At 42.2% G+C, this 19,787-nt stretch overlaps 1 protein-coding gene across 1 annotated transcript in view; it reads left to right on the top strand.

Moving 5' to 3' along the window:
• LOC143301234 (uncharacterized) overlaps positions 1-13,075 on the top strand; it is a 13,600-nt gene extending 525 nt beyond the window's left edge. Inside the window, exons 2-8 of the mRNA XM_076615365.1 lie at positions 3,485-3,717; positions 5,036-5,101; positions 5,691-5,958; positions 7,450-7,590; positions 7,969-8,098; positions 8,972-9,121; positions 9,512-13,075. Coding sequence (XP_076471480.1) covers positions 3,485-3,717; positions 5,036-5,101; positions 5,691-5,958; positions 7,450-7,590; positions 7,969-8,098; positions 8,972-9,121; positions 9,512-11,501 — 2,978 coding nt within the window. The 3' untranslated portion in view covers positions 11,502-13,075. The remainder of the gene's footprint in view (positions 1-3,484; positions 3,718-5,035; positions 5,102-5,690; positions 5,959-7,449; positions 7,591-7,968; positions 8,099-8,971; positions 9,122-9,511) is intronic.
• Positions 13,076-19,787: the final 6,712 nt, after the last annotated feature.

The raw sequence follows: 19,787 nt of genomic DNA, 5'->3' as shown, positions 1-19,787 counted from the left end.
GTATCTGGTATTTTTGAAATCGGATTTGTTCTAAATCCTGAACATCAGTTTGGATTGCCTGCCAGAAATAATATATTTATTTTTAGCTTTCTTCTTTCAGTAGACCTGTTTTTTAGCGCTTGTTTATTCAGTTGAATAGAACTTTTGGGAGGGCTTGAAAGCATTCTCTCTCTCTCTCTCTCTCTCTCTCTCTCTGTCCGGCTCTCTCGCTCTCGCTCTCGCTCTCTCTCTCTCAACACTAACCGCTTCAGTTCCTCTTACTGTTGAGCTTATACCAGTGCAGCCACACACACACACACACACACACACGAGTTCTTGTCTAATATCACTAAAAATGAAAAGACCAATGAACGAACACGAACATACACAACGTGCGCCTGGGGGTGGAAGGGGGTGTCTGCAAATGAAAGCAACCGCAGAGAGACGATTTTATTCTTATGACTTACCAAACCAAACAGACTGAAGAATAATCCTGCTGTTATCCCCTTACCAACGTCAGTTCAAGAGAGCTAACACAAACGGTATGCGAGTCAGGAGCGGACTTTAAACGATAGTGGACAGAATTTCATAGGTTGATGCCACTGACCTGTGGAAAACAAACGTCCTTGGTGGTTCGTGCATACTGTGTCGGTCTATTTGGTTGGTGCAGATGAGTGGTTTCATCACGTCACGTTTCTGTCTCGGGGCCGCGCTCGTGATCAACTAGTTTGATTGGTCAGATTCCGTGTGTGTGTGACTGTGTGTGTTACGGAAACTATTATCAGTATAAATAGGTGACCTCAGTTTATGCGGGCTGATTTATCGTTCGCATTCTTTCAGATCTTATCAGTGTATGGAGGCCAAGCCTCTTTTGGCCTTTATCGGTTCAGTTTATGACTTTTTTTTCCACATACCTAATGATCTGTGCAGTGTTGAGCAAAAATGCGCTGATAGTTCTGTTTCCAGCATCAGTAAATAATGGCTTTTCATAACCCTACCTTATGAATACGCACATAATAGAGATTAGATGCACCCCCCACACCATGCTTTTCCGCCATATACACAAGCGAATAAACCCACACACCTCAAAATCCCCACCACACAAACACCACAGTTTCAGTTTCAGTAGCTCAAGGAGGCGTCACTGCGTTCGGACAAATTCATATATGCTACACCACATCTGCCAAGCAGATGCCTGACCAGCAGCGTAACCCAAGCACTTAGTCAGGCCTTGAGAGAAAAAAAGGTGAATAAATAATTATAATATAAAAAAAGGTAGTAGTAGTAATAATAATAATAATAAATAAATAAATAAATAAATAAATAAGACAATAATGATGATAAATAAGCAAATAAATGTAAAACATGAAGACACACATTCACACATACACCCACACATGCATAACAGATATGCACCAAACATGCAGTTCACAGATATGAAAGCACAGTCAAATACATATAAACGTACATGAGCTCCAACACACACACACACACACACACACCACACACATTACCCTGCACTTCCTCTACCCCCCTCCTCCACACACTCATTTCTAGTCTATGTATCGCAGCTTCCATGGCACACGCACACACACACACACACGCACACACACAGATGAACACTTACTTGTACAAACACACACACATACGCCCATATCTCCCACCCCCAACCCCACACACATATATACAAAGATATATATATACATTCCAATATCCTGTTGCTCCCACAGTGTAGCCATGCATACACTTACATACTTCATCCCCTACCCCACCTCCCCCCTGCACCCCCACCTCCCCCTCACACACACACACACACACACACACACACTCGCACACGCACACGCACACAGAACATGCACAGAACTCTCCTGTCACTTGTGTACACTTACACTCTCGAGCATGCACAAATGCACTCAAAAACACAGACCCACACATACACACACGCACAGAGGCTGCCACTGATTGGCCGCAAGAGGGATGGGAAAAGATCTCTGATGCCAAGAACATGGCGTCTAGTGTTTTGCTCAGTATATTGTATTTGGAAAAGCCCACAGAGACTCTGTTCCGTTTTGTAGAAATTTGCACAATGTTGGTTTGGAAATGATGCCGTATTTGTTTGATTTGCAAAGCATCGTGCTCTACCTTTCATGTTAGACTTACGGCCGTTCCCTCTCTCTGCTTTTATTTCTTTGAGGCGATCGATGGTGTGATGGCCTTGTACCTGTTCTTTTTGATATTCTTTTACTTTTCTGAGGATATCTGATTTTCCTAGATGTAGGCCACTCGTTGGTGTTGCGTTACCAGCAAGTCTGTCAGCTCGCTCATTTCCCTTAACACCTGCATGTCCCGGGCAGTATGACCATGTGAGTTTTTTAATCTGAAAGTTGCGCATTGCCTTATGCCACTCTGGGCTTCCCATTCCATTTTCAATTTTCTGTATGAGGCTTATTGAGTTGGTTAGACACCACATCCAACCCCAATACCCCAGGCCACACACACGCGCGTAACGACAGGAACATGTATATGATTGCAATGTCACCTGACTGTTATCAGGCGATGAGTGGTGTCACACAGTGCCTGTCCCACTCTTGTGTAACCTTCTCTAATGTGGACTGTGTACAGAGAGTGATGTAGTCTGTTACCTTACACCCTGAAAGGGGGAGAATTAAGCCAACTCACTACATTATTATAATAAAATTGTGGGTAAAAGTCCAAAAGCCTTTCACTGGTGATATCTTGAAAAATTGGTGTCTGCCCTTTGGAGCAAAACCCAACAGGTAGAGGGAAAACCTGTATATTACTTACACAAAGCAAAAACCTGTATATAACTTAAAAGCAAAAACCTACTGCACAAAATGTAGTATAAAGTTCTACAAGTCAGTGCATAATATGTATATATAAACTACTGATATAGTTATAAATGGCACTGACAAATTAATCGTACATCTGTCACATATTTTTCACGCCATCTGTTTAATTTTTTTTCTTTACACCATCTGTATTACACCTCCCATCCCATTCATTCTCCCAATTTCCCTCCCACCCCCAACAGTATCTGGGTTAACCTGTATTCAGTATCACACACACACACACACACACACACACAGACACACAAATTTGACAATGATTAATCGTTTTCTTCTTCACCTATGTTTATACTTGTTATAGTTGGCCTTCAAATCAAAAGGTTGTTTGATTGGTTTCTGAGTCAGTAGCAGTAATTTTTACTCTAAACTTTACACTTGTGATGGAACTCTGCTGCTGTCAAGATTGCCCAATAGATAATAAAGCAGTATTAGGACTGCAGGTTCTTGCTCACTTTGACTGGCAAGCTGAGGGAGAATTTGGGGTCAAAGTGAACCAGAACCGTCAATCCTGATGTTTGGTCTTGTATTTGGCATTCAGGACAGCTGTCACCACTGTCTTCATACGAGTATCTCCAATCCTAATGCTCCTTGATTATTATTCATTTTGCCATTACCCCCCTCCCCCTTTCTGTTGACAGATGAGTGTGTGGATTTCACACTGAGACTGGCCAGATCTTCGGGGCAGTATCCACTGGGGGGATGGGAACCTGGCATCAACATTGAGGCCATCCTCCGTTCCAGCATTGACCAAGTGCTTCCTGCTAATGCTCATGAACTCTGCACAGACCGCCTTTTTATTTCGGTCACAACGCTGAGCAGCTTGAAAAACCAGATCATCAGCAAGTTTGACACACGAAAAGAACTCATTGATGTTAGTATTACATTCTTTTCTTTTGTTGTTATTAAGAAATACATGCTTTGACTGTTGTTTACATGACTTAGCATCAGAGACAAGATGTGTTTTCATTTTCACAACTTCATTGCAACCAAGACTTAACATCAAAGACAAGATTGTTTTCCATTTTGACAGCTTAAGTGAGGCCAGGATTTAACATCAGAGACTAAATTGTTTTCAGTTTGACAATTTCAGCAAGGCTTGTTTAAACTATAATCATATTAATTAAGAACACCAGCTATCATCAAAACATTTGATAATTATTGTCATCCATACTTGATGTACCTTACACCCTCTGTCCAGTCTGTAAACCCTTTATCTGTGTTTGTTTTATGTAGACCTGCTACTAAGGTCTGTAAAGATGAAAACTTGTACGTAAATGAACATTTGACCTTTGAGGAAGTGGGTGTGATATACGAATTGTCAGGCACAGTTTTTATCCAGTTCACCTTTGATCAGAATTTTGTACTTTGGTATATAATGATATATATTCATAGCAATAAACATACAAACATAAAATGATATATGTATTTATGTATATATAATATTGATTGAAGAACAAAAGAAAGTTTCAGCTTCTTTCAAGTTAAATACAATGAGTTATACTTATAATGAGTCAGAATATTTAATTGACAATGATTTCCCCATCCTACCAAAAAAGTAAATAAGGGAAAACATGCACAGTTGTCAGGAACATTCCTTCATTTCCATCAGCCATTTTGGCTTGTGCTGTTCAGAGACAGGATTGGAAAACTTAAAAGGAAGGGAGATAATTCATTGTGCCAGTCACTATCCTTCAGGCAGAAAGCCACTGTTGGAAACTGAGAAAGAGCTCTCTGTGTATGTTTGTTCTGGAAATCATGTAAGGTTCACCAGCACAGTATTACACTGTGTAGTAATAAGTATGATCACTTGAGAGAAAAAAATCCTGTGTGTTTGTCGAGCATACTTAGTACAGGGCACAGTTTAGTGTACAGGGTACAGTTTTGTGAAAATGGAAGAGAAGGTGTGTGCTTGAAAACTGAAATGGCAAATCAAAGTAGCTGGTGTTAGTGTTCATTGAAGTCATCCTGTTTGTGCTGAGATAAACTAAGCCAGTCGGTTTTGAAACTTTAAATGCTATTTAACCCCGGTCTTTCATTTATTGACTCATGATACAACTTCATTAATTGGTGATAGCAGTTTTTGTTTTGCTTTGTTATTGGGGTTTTTTCATGGGCCCACTATTTTATCATTCAAGTACAAACAATATTTCTGTGGGTATATATGTGTGTGTGTGTGTGTGTGTGTGCAGGCTCTTCTGTGCAGTGCCTATGTGCCAGCATTTAGCAGCTATACAATCCCAAAGTTTGGTGATGAGGTAAGTCAATTAATACCTAAGTCTCAAAGTCAAAGTCAGACTGCAAGTTGTAAAGTTCTGTGTCATTAATGTTGAACCCCAGGTTAAGCATAATATCATCCCACCCCTCTCTCTCTCTCTCTCTCTCTCTCTCTCTCTCTCTGCCCAATCTTGTGCTGCCTGTGAGCCTTTCCCTCAGTTCTGGTGACACAACATGGTAACATTGCCTCTTTATGTTTGCACATGTGTATGAGATATATATGAAAGATTAAAGGTCCCATAGTGGTTTATAGTCTTGGGGGCAGTGAATTCACTTTCAGTGTGTCTTGGGCCTGGCATGGCCCAATCCTCTCCTTCCATTGCTCTGTTTTAACTTTCCCTAGTCAAAATCAGGTACCTGTTTACACATGGGTGGAGTGAAGAAAACCAGAGTAAAGTGCCTTTCCCAAGGACACAACATCATGCCTAAACAGGGCCTCAAACCCTAGTCACTGGTGATCTGAAGTCCAACATATGATTCTGACACTGCACATCTTTGTGTATGCTCATGTTTATATTTGTGTGATAAATTATGATTTTGTATGATATGTATGTCTCTGTATGTTTGCAGTATCTGCTGGACGGTGGCCTTTCGGACAACCTGCCCATCTTGGACTCGGACACCATCACCATCTGCCCATGGGCTGGGGAGCACAGCATCTGCCCCCAGGACCCCGAGGGCCAGTCATTTCCCCTCACCATGCTGAACATGAGCATCTGCCCCAGCACCCACAACCTGGCCCGCTTCAAGGATGCTTTCTTCTCTCCCAAACCGGAGACGCTCAAGAACTACTGCTGGCAGGGCTATGACGATGCTCTCCGCTTTCTGCACGAGAACCGTGAGTGAACTCGTGGAATGGTGGCCTAGTAGTGGTAGCATGTCTGCTAAGGAAGTGGGGGAATCTCAGTGCATCGAATCCCCCACTTGCTAGTATTTTCTCCGCTTCCATTAGACCTTGAGTGGTGGTTTAGACGCTAGTCATTCAGATGAGATGAAAAATGGAGGTCATTTGTGTTTAGCATGCAATTAACACACATAAAAGAACCCACAGTAACAAAAGCATTGTCAATGGCAAAATTCTTTTGAAAAAATCTGCTTTTGGTAGAAAATAAATGCACTTGCAGGCAGGGGAAAAAAGGGGGTGGGAGGTGGCGCTGCACTGTACAGTACAATACAGAAGTCTGCTGGCTTGCAATGTCATGTGCTTTCTGCTGATCTGTTGGTGTGAATTAACTTGATCAGCACAATATGTATTATAATAGGTGACATTTCCCAGTGTTTTACTGAAAAAAACTGAAAAATATACAATTTGTGAAACTGCTGTGTGAAACACTGGATGGTTTTGGGTCAGCCAGGCAGTGTGTGTGCAGGAGAATTTGAACTGTGTTACACACGAAATGATTACTCTGAAAAAAGTAACTTTGATCTGGGGTTTGTTATTTCACCTCTGGAATTTTCTCTCTTCCTGTGTAGTGTGTACGTCTTAACCATTGTCATACTCCCCTACCCACTATATTTTTCTTACAGGGGTATGTCAAAATATTACAGTAATAACTGGTGAAAGGTGGTTTTCTGTCTTACCTCATGGACATGCATGAGATTTTTCAGAGTTAAAAAAAAAAAAAGATTAGAAAAGGGGCAGTATCTTATAGTTTTACAAACATGGCTGTAGCAATGAGATTTCTTTTCTCTGATGGTGTTAACTGCTGCACAGGCATGTGGAAGGGAGGTAATATACCATTGGAGATGACAAGCCACAGATACTTACAGTTTCTCAGCATGAACGGGGCAGTAGTTTGCACAGGAAATCAGACCCCTGGCAGAGAGTGCACCAGTGGGTCACAGTAGTATGTTAGATTAAACATAAATTAGAGGGGGGGGGGGGGGGGGCGTCATATTTCTTTTTTTTGATGGTGTGCACTTTTCCTTACATGTATGATAGTCAGTCGTGTTCAACTATGACCATCAGAACACCAGAGGAGGTAACTACTGTCCCAACTATCTGGGCTAGAATTTGATTATAGTGGAGAGTGTCTTGCCTAAGTTACATCCCCACTGTCTCAGCCAAGAGGGTTTTAGGGCAGTCAGCGTTGTGATGGTTCCCAAAGGGCAGCTAGCCCCCAAGGCTTCAGCACTGAGAGCCGGTGTAATTTTGCCTCCTAGTTTGAGAGTCATAGTCCTTCACAAAAGACTAAGCTATAAATGGCCTCCCATTGCATTGGACAAACCATTGGTCATACAGATCTCTTTTTGCTGTACATAATGATGTGTGACTGACCACCTCCAACTTGTGGCTGATTGTGGTGTCCTCCCCCTGTGTGTGTGGCAGACCTGATCCACTGCAATGTGCACCGGGTGTTGGCCGTCCTCACCAACCTGGAGCACCGCATCAGCGTCAACTGCGCTGACTGCGAGCACCACCGCGACCACGCCCGCAACTGTCAGCTGTCTGCCGACATCCTGGCCAAGTGTGAGTGCGTTTCATTCTCTGGTGGTGTCTGGGACTTGAGTTCTAGAATCATTTGTGCTAAAAAAAAATTTTTTTAAATGTTTGCTCACCTCATGTTCCATGCCAGAAAACATTTGCTTGGCAACATACATATATGATTGTGTGTGTATGACTGTGATTGTTTTACATACGGTTTATATCAAGTTAGTATTTAAGCATTTTGTTTCTCGTGTATACTTACTGAATTACTGTAATTCTTATGCATGGTTTATGTGTTTTTAACGCAACAAGTTGATTTCTCTTATTGGAGATAACAAAGGTATTTTGTAGGTCTGTGTTCCTTCACTCTGTCTGACTGGTGAATCTGGTTTGTGATTCCGTTCCTCATTTTGTGTGCAGGGGACAACTCGGAAGGGTGGTGGGCCAAAAGTTACGGCAGCCTGGTGTTTGAGCCAGTGAAGAAGTGGGTCAACATTTGGTTCATCCCAGTCACCATGCTCCGAGACTGCATTCTGCAACTCTTCATGCTGTACGTAGCCATTGGTCGTGATGCAGCTTACTAGTGTGCTTTTTCACATACTCTTTTTGATTATTACTTAGTCATCGTGTGGGTATGTGTGTCTGCATATTTGTGAGCGTACATTTTCACGCTTAGGTTTGTGTTCGTGCGTGTGTGGGTGAGCACAATAGGGGTTCACAGAGCGTGGCCTTTGTTGTTTTTTTTTCATGTTTTTATTTCGATCATTTGCCTTCTGCTTACTTTCCTGCAATTTCATTATTATCATTATTATTATTATTTATTTATTCCCTTTTTTTTATTACTCAGAGCCTGACAAATCGTGTTAGGTTTCACAGCTGGTCAGACATATGCATAGCAGATGTGGTGTACGGTATATGGCTTTGTCCGAAAGCAGTGACGCCTCCTTTGAGAACTGAACTGAACTGAACTTTGTGGAAGTATTTGTGGACTGCATTTTCCACAGTGTCTCAAATACCATGTTATCAGTACCATTGGTAATGGTTTCAGCAGGAGGTGGGTGTTGTGGGAGGAGTTGAAATGATAAGAACAATAATAATAAGAATAATGGAATTAAGTATAATAAGAATAGTAAAAATAAAGAAAAGACTGTAAGAAAAAGAAATGGGAAAAGTAGAAAGATTAGTTAATAGATTGATGTGCATGATTGTATGTGTAGGTAGAAACTAAAAATGAAAAATTAAACGCCCACAAGAATGCTTGGATTGATAGCGATATGTTGGTTTTGGTTGGTTGGGGTTAGTTTTGGTTTATTGTTGGTTGTTCTCCTCACACCTCTGCTCATGTACAAACTTCCAAAGATGCAAAAAGTAGTTACGTATAATCATGATAATGCATTATCTTGAGACTTTTTGTGTGTTTTAGGGCCTACTTCAAAGTGGATCAGATTCGAAATGGTGGACTGTCGGCGGAAGTCATACGACTTGTGAAGAAGCTCTACAAGCCCAAAGAGCTACTGTGGGAGCTGTTCTTGGTCTCGATGACAAACATCGTTCTTCGGGGCGCAGAATACTGGTAGGTCATGAAGGGTTTTCTGGTGGGAGTGGTGTGGGTTAGAAATGTGTATGTAAAAAAAACCAGTGTGATGCAAAAATTTACAAAATGTCTTGAAAACTGTCCATGTAGTGTGTTGTATTTACATGCTTGCTTTGTTAGCAGACAATGAAACTGTCCTGTAACGTGTTACATCACAGCATTTGCACTTACTGTCCATGTAGTGTGTTGTATTTACATGCTTGCTTTGTTAGCAGACAATGAAACTGTCCTGTAACGTGTTACATCACAGTATTTGCACTTGTTTTGTGGTAGACAACGTGTTATAGGCAACGCTTGCACATGCTCTGCAGCAGACATGTGACGAAAACAGCCCAAAACATCCATGACGTGTATTTGTGTGTGTTTCAGGTGCCGCGTGTTCTCAGAACTGGTTGGTCTGACCAACAACATACGGTACGCCAAACAGGTGATCTGCCATGAGATCTGCAGGAAGTGCGGTCTGTCCTACAGCCAGCCCGCCGGACCTGTTAAAGAGGTCGTCGACAAGTTAAAGGAAGGAGAGGAGGAGGAGGAAGTGGTAGCAGCCACCGTGGAGACAGTTCCCAAGGGCTTGAGGGTGGGTCCTCCTGAAGAGGAGGAGAAGGAGGGTGTCCCTGTCATTGTCGTCCAGGGTCACCCTGAGGAGGCCATGGAGCTGAACCTTGGGGAGGTGGCAGAGGACGGAGAAACAAGTCACCCACCTGCAGCAACAGCAGCAGCAGAGACGGTGGCGGTGTGGATGGACATCCACGCGGACAGCGTGAACATGGCATTGTCCGTGCCTCCTGAACAGGAGGGTAAAGAACCCGCCACCACTGAGCATCACCACGCCCCAGCAGCAGAGACGGTGCATGTAGAGGGGGTGGGGGAGATCAAAGAGGTGGTGATCAACCCAGTGCTGGTCAGCCCCGCGCCCAAAGCAGCCTCCATCCACGCGGTGGAAGGCGCCCCCAAAAAAGACAAGCGACAGAAGAAGTCTGAGAGGATCCACCACTACGTGCACAAGTTCGAGCAGCTGAAGAACATCATGACCCTGCACTACGTGGACGAGAACCTCCAGCACCACACTGAGAGTCTGTTTGTTGAACCGCTCGGGTCGGACACAGAGACAGAGGAAAGTGTAGCAGGAGGCCCTGAGGGGAGGGAGGAGGAGTTGATGGCACAGCAGAGGGGCAGGAGGGAGGAAGAGGAGCAGCAGGCGGAGGTGAGGAGGCCACAGGATGCTGCAGCAGCATCAGCAGCAGAACATGACGTGGAGATGGAGGTGCGACAGCTGCTGGAGGACAAGCTGTTCACAGGGCAGCGACAGTTCGAGAAGGACTACGAGACCATCCACCAGCGACGCCTGAAGAAGAACCGGCGGCGGGAGGTGAAGACGGACACAGGCCACTTCCGCCTGCAGCTGATCAGTTTTGGCACAGACACGCCCCCCTCCCCCAACCTGTCCCGCAGCTCCAGCCTGAGGAACGTCAGCCTGGAGGAGGAGGGGGAGCTGGTCCGCTCCGTCAGTGACGCCTGCAACCTGGTCAGCTCCATGCGCAAGCTTCGTGAGAGGAAGACAGGGAGGGCCGGGGTTGAGTCCCCCCTGTGCGCCTCCCACAGCAACCTGGCAAGAGAGCAGCTCCCCCTCTGTGCCTCCCACCGCAGTCTGGCAGCGTCCATTGAAATCCCTTCCCTGCAGTCCGCGGCGGCCAAAGCCTCCCCCCGCGCGCCGCTAGTCAAGTCCCAGTCAGACACCTCTGATGTGTTGGCCAGTCTGCGCCTGATGAAGGCTCAGAGGTCACAAGCCAGGGAGGTGGCGCCGCTGCAGAGAGATGGGTCCGGCACCACAGGGAGACGGCAGATTCCCAGAGTGGCCACTGCTCCATTTGAACTGGCCTCTGCAGGAGCTTCCTCCGACGGGAAATCAGGGGCTGGCGGTGGTCGGTCTTCTGGTGACGTCTCCAAGCAGCGCTCCCTCCTGCCAGTCAAGTGTGATGTCCCGCTTGCAAGCCAGCGCATCCCGCAGCAACAGCAGCAGCCGGCGTTTTTGGGTTGGAGAGACCAGAGGCCAACTGAAAACGTCTGCGGCATGTTCCATCATGTTCCACCAGCTCCACCCACCTCCGATAGACTGTCCTCCCGGGGCAGGAAGTCCCGGGGTGGTCGTGAGCAGCTTCCTGGGGTTGGGGGGCGGAGGCTGGAGAGGAGCCATGCTGTGCATGGGTCGGCCAGGACACAGCTGCTGTCCAGCCTGCAGGAGCTCCAGGCGATGTCACAGTCCAGCAATGATGATGATGACGAATCCACACCCACCTCCACCACAACCAGTACCACCCCTAGCACTATCTCGTCCACTCACACCGCTTCCTCCTCTTGAGACATCATCTCTTCCAGCAGGGTCTAAAAGAATTAGACCAGTTTATTGACTGTTTTTATTAATGATGCGACAAGCCAATGATAGGTTAAAAAAAAACACACACACAACAGGTATCGTCACTGCTGATAAGTCTACAAGACAAGCGGGACCAAGCATGAATTCTATTGTGTGGAGCAGAATAAGATAATATAATTTTTATAACACGGACATACATGGGGCAGGGAAAGTAACCAGTGCAAGATGGCAATTGCCTGTGTTTTCATTATCTTAAAGATGTTGAAGGTCTCCACCAGCAAGCATTTTGCAGCAAGAACTGTGCGGTTTTATCAACATGAACTGCTGTGCAGCCAATGATACGTAGCAGTGATTTTGTTCACACACATGAATAGCAAAGTAAATCTATTTCTTTCTTCTTGTTTTTTTTTTTTAATCATTTCATAGGCTCTCGATGCCTGATAAGCATGCTAGGTCTGTGTGTAGGTTAGGCTTTCCTCCCGCGTTCCATCCCCCACCCGCTTTGCTTTTATTTGAGCAGATGTGGTGTAGTGTATATGGATCAGTCTTCATGCTTTGACGCCTCCTTGAAACTGAAACTGGGCTTCAATGTAGAGTGAAAACTATGCATATATACATATATGATGTGAAAAAACTTTTCCATCTGTATGTGCAACATTGTTCAAGCCATTTGCCTCAATCTCTACAGTTAATTTATTGCATCTGCAGACTCACAATAGTCTTGAGAGATGACTGGATGGTTCTTTTATTTGTGCACTTTTACATACGCAGTGTTCAGTTTTGTGATTTGTGCATATATATATATATAGTGCTGACCCCTGTAGTGCTACAGCCCATGTCTTTCATTCACATGTCCGTTTGAATACAACTGAAAAAAGGGCCTCAGTCAAGTTGTTTCATAAATGGCTTGTTAATTAAAAGAATTTTTTTTAAAGATTGAAGGGCATCAGAATGTTTTATTGGTGTATTTGTTGAGTAACATGAAAAGTGATATTAGTTAACGTTCATGTGAAGTGGAAGCTTGGACAGGATCCTGTTAGATCAGCTGAAATCTCTTGTGAGTCATTGTTCACCTCAGGGAAGTGGTGGTTGCGTTCTTGTGCTGCAGGTACTGGCAAGATGTGTGTGTGTGGAATCTGTGCTTTGGTGACATAACCTGATTCAGTGATTGTGCATGTCTTGTTTACTCTGTGTGTGTGTGTGTGTGTGTGTGTGTGCTTTCTGTGTGTGTGTGTGTATCATCATGGTGTCAGTTACTGCTGGATAATCCATGGATGTAATTATGGCAAGAACAGTTGCAGGAAGACAGTTCATGGAAGAAAAGTCACAGAGGAAATCTTCCTTTCACACTTAAAGACATGTAAAATGTGTACACACACACATACACACACTCACATAACACACAAACACAGTCTTGAAACAGGGTGTTTGAAAAAAACCCAGAACGAATTACATAACCTTTTCTTATGCAAAATGTTTGATTTTGCTTCCTTGATTTTTTTCCTGCAACTTATCACCTCCCCTGTAGGTCTGTGAAACAAAACTTTCATCTGCCACCTGTTCAAAGTTTGTGTTAAATTGTAACCTCTCCATTTAAACATATACATTATACTTGTGGTCAGCACGTTTCCTGAAAAATGTTTCACCACAAGGTGTGTCTGGAATATGAAGATTATAAATAACTTTGTCATGAAATACTTATTAAACTTGCGATACAAGACACATTCACAGCGACTGCGATGAATTCAGTTCCCTGTTGTATTTTCAACATGATTGGGCCCCGCCTACCTGTGCCGAGCCCTGGACACAGTGGATATGGATGCACTGTGCCGATGGCTATAAAAGGCTGAGGAACCTTTTAAATTAAGTTGAATGTGTGGAACAAATGACTCTTCCAGTCTGTGGATTATGGATGATCTACCACTGTATCTGAAATGGTATCCACCAGATTAAGGAATGCTGCTGAGTGTTGGGTGTACTCGAAAAAAAAAAATTGCGTTCAAGTAAAGGAAAAAAAAACCCTGTTGTGTCACATTTACTGAACACAACTCTTTAATGCTTCTTGTTAATGGTGTATTCATTTTGGGGTAGTTGTTTTTTGTTGTTGTTTTTTTTTTTGGTTTCAACATACTCATTTCTTGATTCATCATTCTGCTTCAGATAGCTGGTTTCAACATACTCATTTCTTGATTCATCATTCTGCTTCAGATAGCTCAGTTCTTGTGGGTCTGTTCAATAGCAAACAGGTATAGTAAGGAACACATCTTTCTTCCATAACATTGTTGTCTGGACGCTGTGTATGCTGGTGAATAGTCCAGTAGGCCTAGCGCCTGTCTCTGATTAAAGAGACTGACATACAAACCTGATGCCTCATCCATTGTTATGTCTGTCAGTCAAATGGTGGTGTTGGAACCAAACATATTACAGGATATGATTATGATATTCTTTGTGCTAGAACCTTATGAAAATCAAAGACTTGTGTGTGTTGATAGCTGTGTATGTACATCAGTGTCAATTTGTCCTCCAATGTGTCATGTGGATGATGGAAACAGCCTGAAGCGTGTATGTGAGCTGTGAAATAAACATCCCAACATACACTATGTTATAACTCTGTGTGTGTGTGTGTGCACGCACATGTGAGGAATGTAGATCCATAAAAGTTAAATGTAAATGATATGTTACATCCTGTATAAGACTTGGTGTGTGTGTGCATGTGTGTGTTGTGTTTAGTGTGTGAGTGGGTGCAGCACATGTTCACAGGAGTGAACTTAACAGTTCGATGTATGCGTGGTTTGGCAGCCAAATGCATGGATGCATTTTATTATATTCATCTGATATTGGTACGCATACTTTAGAGTCTGCGAAGAGGTGGAGGGTTGTCTGACATTTGATCTCTGACCTATCTTGCACTGCAATGCAATGCTCGGGCTGGCAATTTTGTGCATTGTGTCAATGTGTCTGTGTGTGTAATAAGTATATATATACAATTACATGTGTATGTGTGTCTGTGTCCCTTTTTCTGTACACCTCACTCAAGGCATAGAGTACACAGCCATGTCTCACAAGGCCTGGTCCGTTTCTGTTTCCGCTTGACCGCAAAATCTATTTGTTCTTCTCCTCTTCATTCTCATCTATCTTGTTTAGTGTTTCAAAATGTTAAGCTCCAGATTTAATACAGTTACTCCCATCCCATGCATTCTAGAAGTTATGCATAAGAAATTACCTTTTATCTGTCACTCTGTTTTTTCTTCAATTCCCCCCCCCCCACCCCATGTTGTCCATTGTCCTGTCATCCTTCCAGTTTGCCAGCCCATACACCTTGGTATTAGAGCCTCCCTTCACCAGATGTTGACCAAATTGCTGTCAGTTTGTTGGTAGTGAAATTGTGAAAATAGTCAGATGGCAGTGGCTGCCCCCCTAAAAAAACAACTGCTGTCAGGTTGTTGGTAGTGAAATTGTGAAAATAGTGGGATGGCAGTGGTTACCCCCCACCCCCTCTAAAAAAACAAAAAACAAAAAAAAACTGCTGTCAGGTTGTTAGTAGTGAAATTGTAAAATAGTGGGATGGCAGTGGTTACCCCCCCCCCCCCCTCCCCGTCCCCCCTAAAAAAAAATTTTTTTTTAAAAACAAAAAAAAACTGCTGTCAGGTTGTTAGTGGTGAAATTGTAAAATAGTGGGATGGCAGTGGTTAACCCCCCCCCCCCCCCCCAAAAAACAAACAAACAAACTGCTGTCAGGTTGTTAGTAGTGAAATTGTGAAAATTGTGGGATGGCAGTGGCTGCCCCCCTAAAAAAATAAATAAATAAATAAATTGCTGTCAGGTTGTTGGTAGTGGAATTGTGAAAATAGTGGGATGGCAGTGGCTGCCCCTCCTCCACCCCCCACCCCCCAAAAAAACTGCTGTCAGGTTGTTAGTGGTGAAAATAGTGGGATGGCAGTGGTTAACCCCCCCCCCCCCCGCCCCCCCCAACCCCCACCCCCCTTGCGTGCTACTGCTGAGCTTTGTTTCATGGTCTTTCTGTTTGTTGGTTTTTGGTGAAGGAGGGTGGGGGTTGGGGACTGGGTGTATGTACCTTCCTTTTATTGACATCTACTGTTTTTCTAAGCAAAATGGTTGGCATTGTTCCATTGAGTTTTGTGATGGTTTTGGAATATCGACCTAATGGTCGATTCCCATGTGTTGTTTCAAATGTGATTTGGGGCCATGCACAGATTCCTTGGGAGTGTTTATGTGTAGGTTTCGGATATAAGCAGTTTTAGTATGGTTTAATGAAGCAATAAGCAAACTTGTGATGCATTTTGTCAAATACTGAATTGTTGACAGTTTTTCTCTTGTGTGTATGAAGGTTGGGATTTTGTTGTTGTTGTTGTTGTTGTTTTCCCCCAGAGAAGAACTCAAGAATTTTCAGAATATAACTGGCAGGTTAAACAAGACTTAGTAGAAATTTGACTGAAGTTCTACCCCATGAATGGTGTGAGGAACGAAGCAGAGTTCATAGGTTTCAGTGAAAGGGTTCTGTTCACAACTGCGATAGAACTGCACTCCCAAATATGTCATGAAATGTGAACAGTCTTCCTCCTGGCACAAAATCTAAGAAAGTAATGCTTCCAGAATGTTCCATAAAAACCATGTTGATAACCCCCTGCAAAGAGCCACAACAATCCAATATATATATATATATATATATATAATCCAGTTAACCACTTTTTACTGTGGACAGCTGTGGTGCTTGAACTGATCAGGGGAAAAACAAAACTTAAGTAATTTACCAGCATTTAGAAGATGTTCACTTCATAGAGGCTTTTTACTCAGGTTGTTTGTCATATTGGCAAATGATATGAACACACTTAGAAAAATGTTGACTTATAACGACAAAGATGGAACAAATTTTGATAATGCTGACTTTACTTTGTTTGAAGTTCAACTTGAGAATGGCGAAGGATGAAAACTAATGCCAATCTCCAACCCCTCAAAAAAACAACAACAAAAAACCAGGAAAAAGGTGACTTTGCACAGGCAATTTATAGCAGTTTGAATCTGGAATAGCCATAGGAACAAATACAGAAAATATTGACTTTACAGAAGGCACCTTCTAGTTTGACTTTTTAATGGCTGAAGATCAACAAACTGCAAATTAAATAGTGACATTGTTTCATTAATTTGTATGCAAACTGATTGTGAAATCCAGACAGCTTCTGACTCCAACTTTCTTTGTATAATTTAATAATGTCCTTTCTCCTTTTTTCTTTTTCTTTTTTTTTCATGGAGGTGTGGGGGAGAGTGTTTTGGAATTGTTTATGGTTTCCTCAGAGGCTTCTTTATTATATAGTTCTGACCTTGCAGTGAACATTTCTTTATGGTGTACTGGTGAAGAGGTGTGGATGACAAGAGGTGCTCCTAATTTTATAATTCACAAGTTTTACAATGTACATTTCCACTTCTTTGATTTTCCTTGTTCTTTCTCTTTTACGAGTGGAATACGTTTTATACTAGTAACCAGGGGAAAAAAAGGGGGGAAAAAGACATAAATCTTTGTTGAGAGGGGACTGAGGTGAAGAAGTTTACTTTTCTTCTTTTTTTTTCTTTTTTTTTTTGCACAAATGCATTTTGGACAATTTTTTATTGTCAATCTTATGTCAGATTATACGGTGGCATGAGTGATGATTGAAGTGCACACAAATGTGTATTGTTTCAGTTATTTGTTTACATCCACCTGTGTTGGTTCTTAACCTTGTTTCTGTGCAGACTTAATACTTGTCAGAACCACAGATAACAGAGCTTGTGAATACTTTTTTTTCTCTGTCAAAACCTTTTACTGGATGTATTCCTGTGATTTACATTATAATTGTATGCTTCCAATTTATTAAAACATGACGTGTGAATGGTAAGGAAGTACCAGGTTTCAGCGACACCTCGACTACCCAGGGATAGGTGGATGTTTTTAAATTTTTTTTATTCCTTTGACAGTCATAGTTGACAGTGAATTACTCATCTTGCTTCCACCCCCTTTACCCCCACCCCTTTACCCCCCTTTCACTCCAACTGTGCCCCTCAAATTCTTTATGAAAAGGTAATTTTACAGGTAAAACTCAACCCAACCTGCTAATCATGTCTTGAAAACCAAAATGATGACATCCACTGTTGCTTATAATTCATTGTGGAGTTCAAGCCATGAATGAAAACCTAAAGTGCCTTATGAGAAGCTTTTGTCCTCCTTCGAGTTTAACCGCTTTACCAGACCACTTATGTGTGTGTGATTTCTCAGAGTGCGCCAGGTGGGAAGAGGAATCCTCGAGAGATGCAGTATTTCCCTTTTTTTTTCTTTTATTTAAAACTTGTATAATACATGGTCTGTGGTAGTATGATCACCTGCATTGCTGCTTCAATACAGATTATCTGGGAAGATCAGGTTTTGCTTATTCCTTTTTGTTATTATCAGTGTTCGAAGAAGATAGTTGATTTATGTTTTGTTAATGTTATCAGTTTAAGAAATATTTATTTCATCATTTGTTGAAAATGTATTTGACAGTAATTGTAATGTCTATTAAAAAGTGTCACTTACATTTTGTGGTGGTGGTTTTGTTTTGTTGTCAATTTTCTGCAGTCTTTAGTAGCAGGGTGTGATTTTTGTTTTGATTTTTCAGATCACATTTGTTCCAGAATGCACAGGCATACCCATGCAAAAGCACTACTCATATCACTCAGAGTGGAAAGACATGTATAAAATTAAACACACACACACACACACACACACACACACACATCAGAGTGGAAAGACATGTAAAAATTAAAGACACACACACACACACACGCAAAACAAAAAAAAACCACCACACACAAAGCATACATTTTTGATCAAACTTAATGAATCACAATAACAAGTTGTGTTCATGTAAGTATACCTGTCATCACATACGATAACCGTGGAAAAGCTGAGCTGTTAAGAGTGTTGGGACTTAAAATTTGGGGGTTCTCGGTTTGATCAAATCCTGATCGCAGCACCTGTGGATTTACGGGTGGACATTTTTCCAATCTCCCAGATGTGCGGACCTGCTAGTGCCTGAGCCCCCTTCACATGTATATGCACAAAAGATCAATATGCACACGAAAGATCCTGTGACCCATGTCAACATTTGGTGGGTTATGGAAACAATAACATACTTAGCAAGAACACACCTGATAAATGGTATGGCTGCCTACATGGGGCGGGGGGTGGGGGTGTGGGGGCAGTCAAGTACGTAAAAACCCAATTCATACAGGACAGTAAAGGAGTTGCAGCCCACAAATGCAGTAAAATAAGAAGAAATCACAAATGAAATCTCGGTACTGCTTCAAACTATACGCAATGTAGGTCTTCAACATCTTCACAAGAACATCTGTGTATCATGCCATGTTTCACAACATTTTTAAGCTGCATTCATTTTCATATATAATGACTTCTGAATTTCAGTACTTTTGTATATTTGAATAAATCATTACAGACAGCTGTTTATGACAGGTAAGACTACACTAAGGAACATAACCACTTTATGTTCTCCTTTTTTCTTTTCTTTTTTTAAGAAAAAAGGATAATGGAAATAAATGCCTAGGTGAAAAGAAAAAAAAAAGCACATTTGATAATGACAAAATTTTGTTATACATTTTATTCTGAAGGAGATGAAAAAGGTCAAATGTGAAGAACATGTGGATCCTGTATCTCATCAAGAAGTGTACAGGTATTATATCTATGGGAATGTTAAACTGTATAGTTTTTATAAATACTTTTTAAGGAATTAAGCAGAAAATGAAACACAAACACACAGCATACACACAAGCATAAATATGCATAACTCTCTCCAGGAAGCATTCAGACACACTGAATCAAATACACAGATAAAAAAAAAATATGTGCATGTACATATATCAATAAAGACACATACACACACACACTATTCACAGTATACACACAAGAACATGCACATGTGAAGTGTTGTCTTAGTGGTAACACATCCACCTAGGAAGTGAGAGAATCAGAGCGTACTGGTTCAAATTCCATACTTGCCAGTATTTCTCCCCCTCCACTAAACTTTGCATGGCAGTCTGGACGCTAGCCATTTGGATGAGAAGAGAAACTGAGGTCCCATATGCAGCATGCATTTAGCTCACATAAAAGAACCCATGGCAATAAAAGGGTTGTCCCTGGCAAAATTCTGTAGCAATAAAAATCCACTTTGACAGGAAAAAAAATGTACTTGCAGGCAGAACCCCCCCCCCTCCCCCTTCAAAAAA

The sequence above is a fragment of the Babylonia areolata genome, chromosome 27 (assembly GCF_041734735.1).
Source record: "Babylonia areolata isolate BAREFJ2019XMU chromosome 27, ASM4173473v1, whole genome shotgun sequence".
NCBI lineage: Eukaryota > Metazoa > Mollusca > Gastropoda > Neogastropoda > Buccinidae > Babylonia > Babylonia areolata.
Note: the sequence above shows the minus strand (reverse complement) of the source record. Positions and strands in the feature narration are given on the sequence as shown.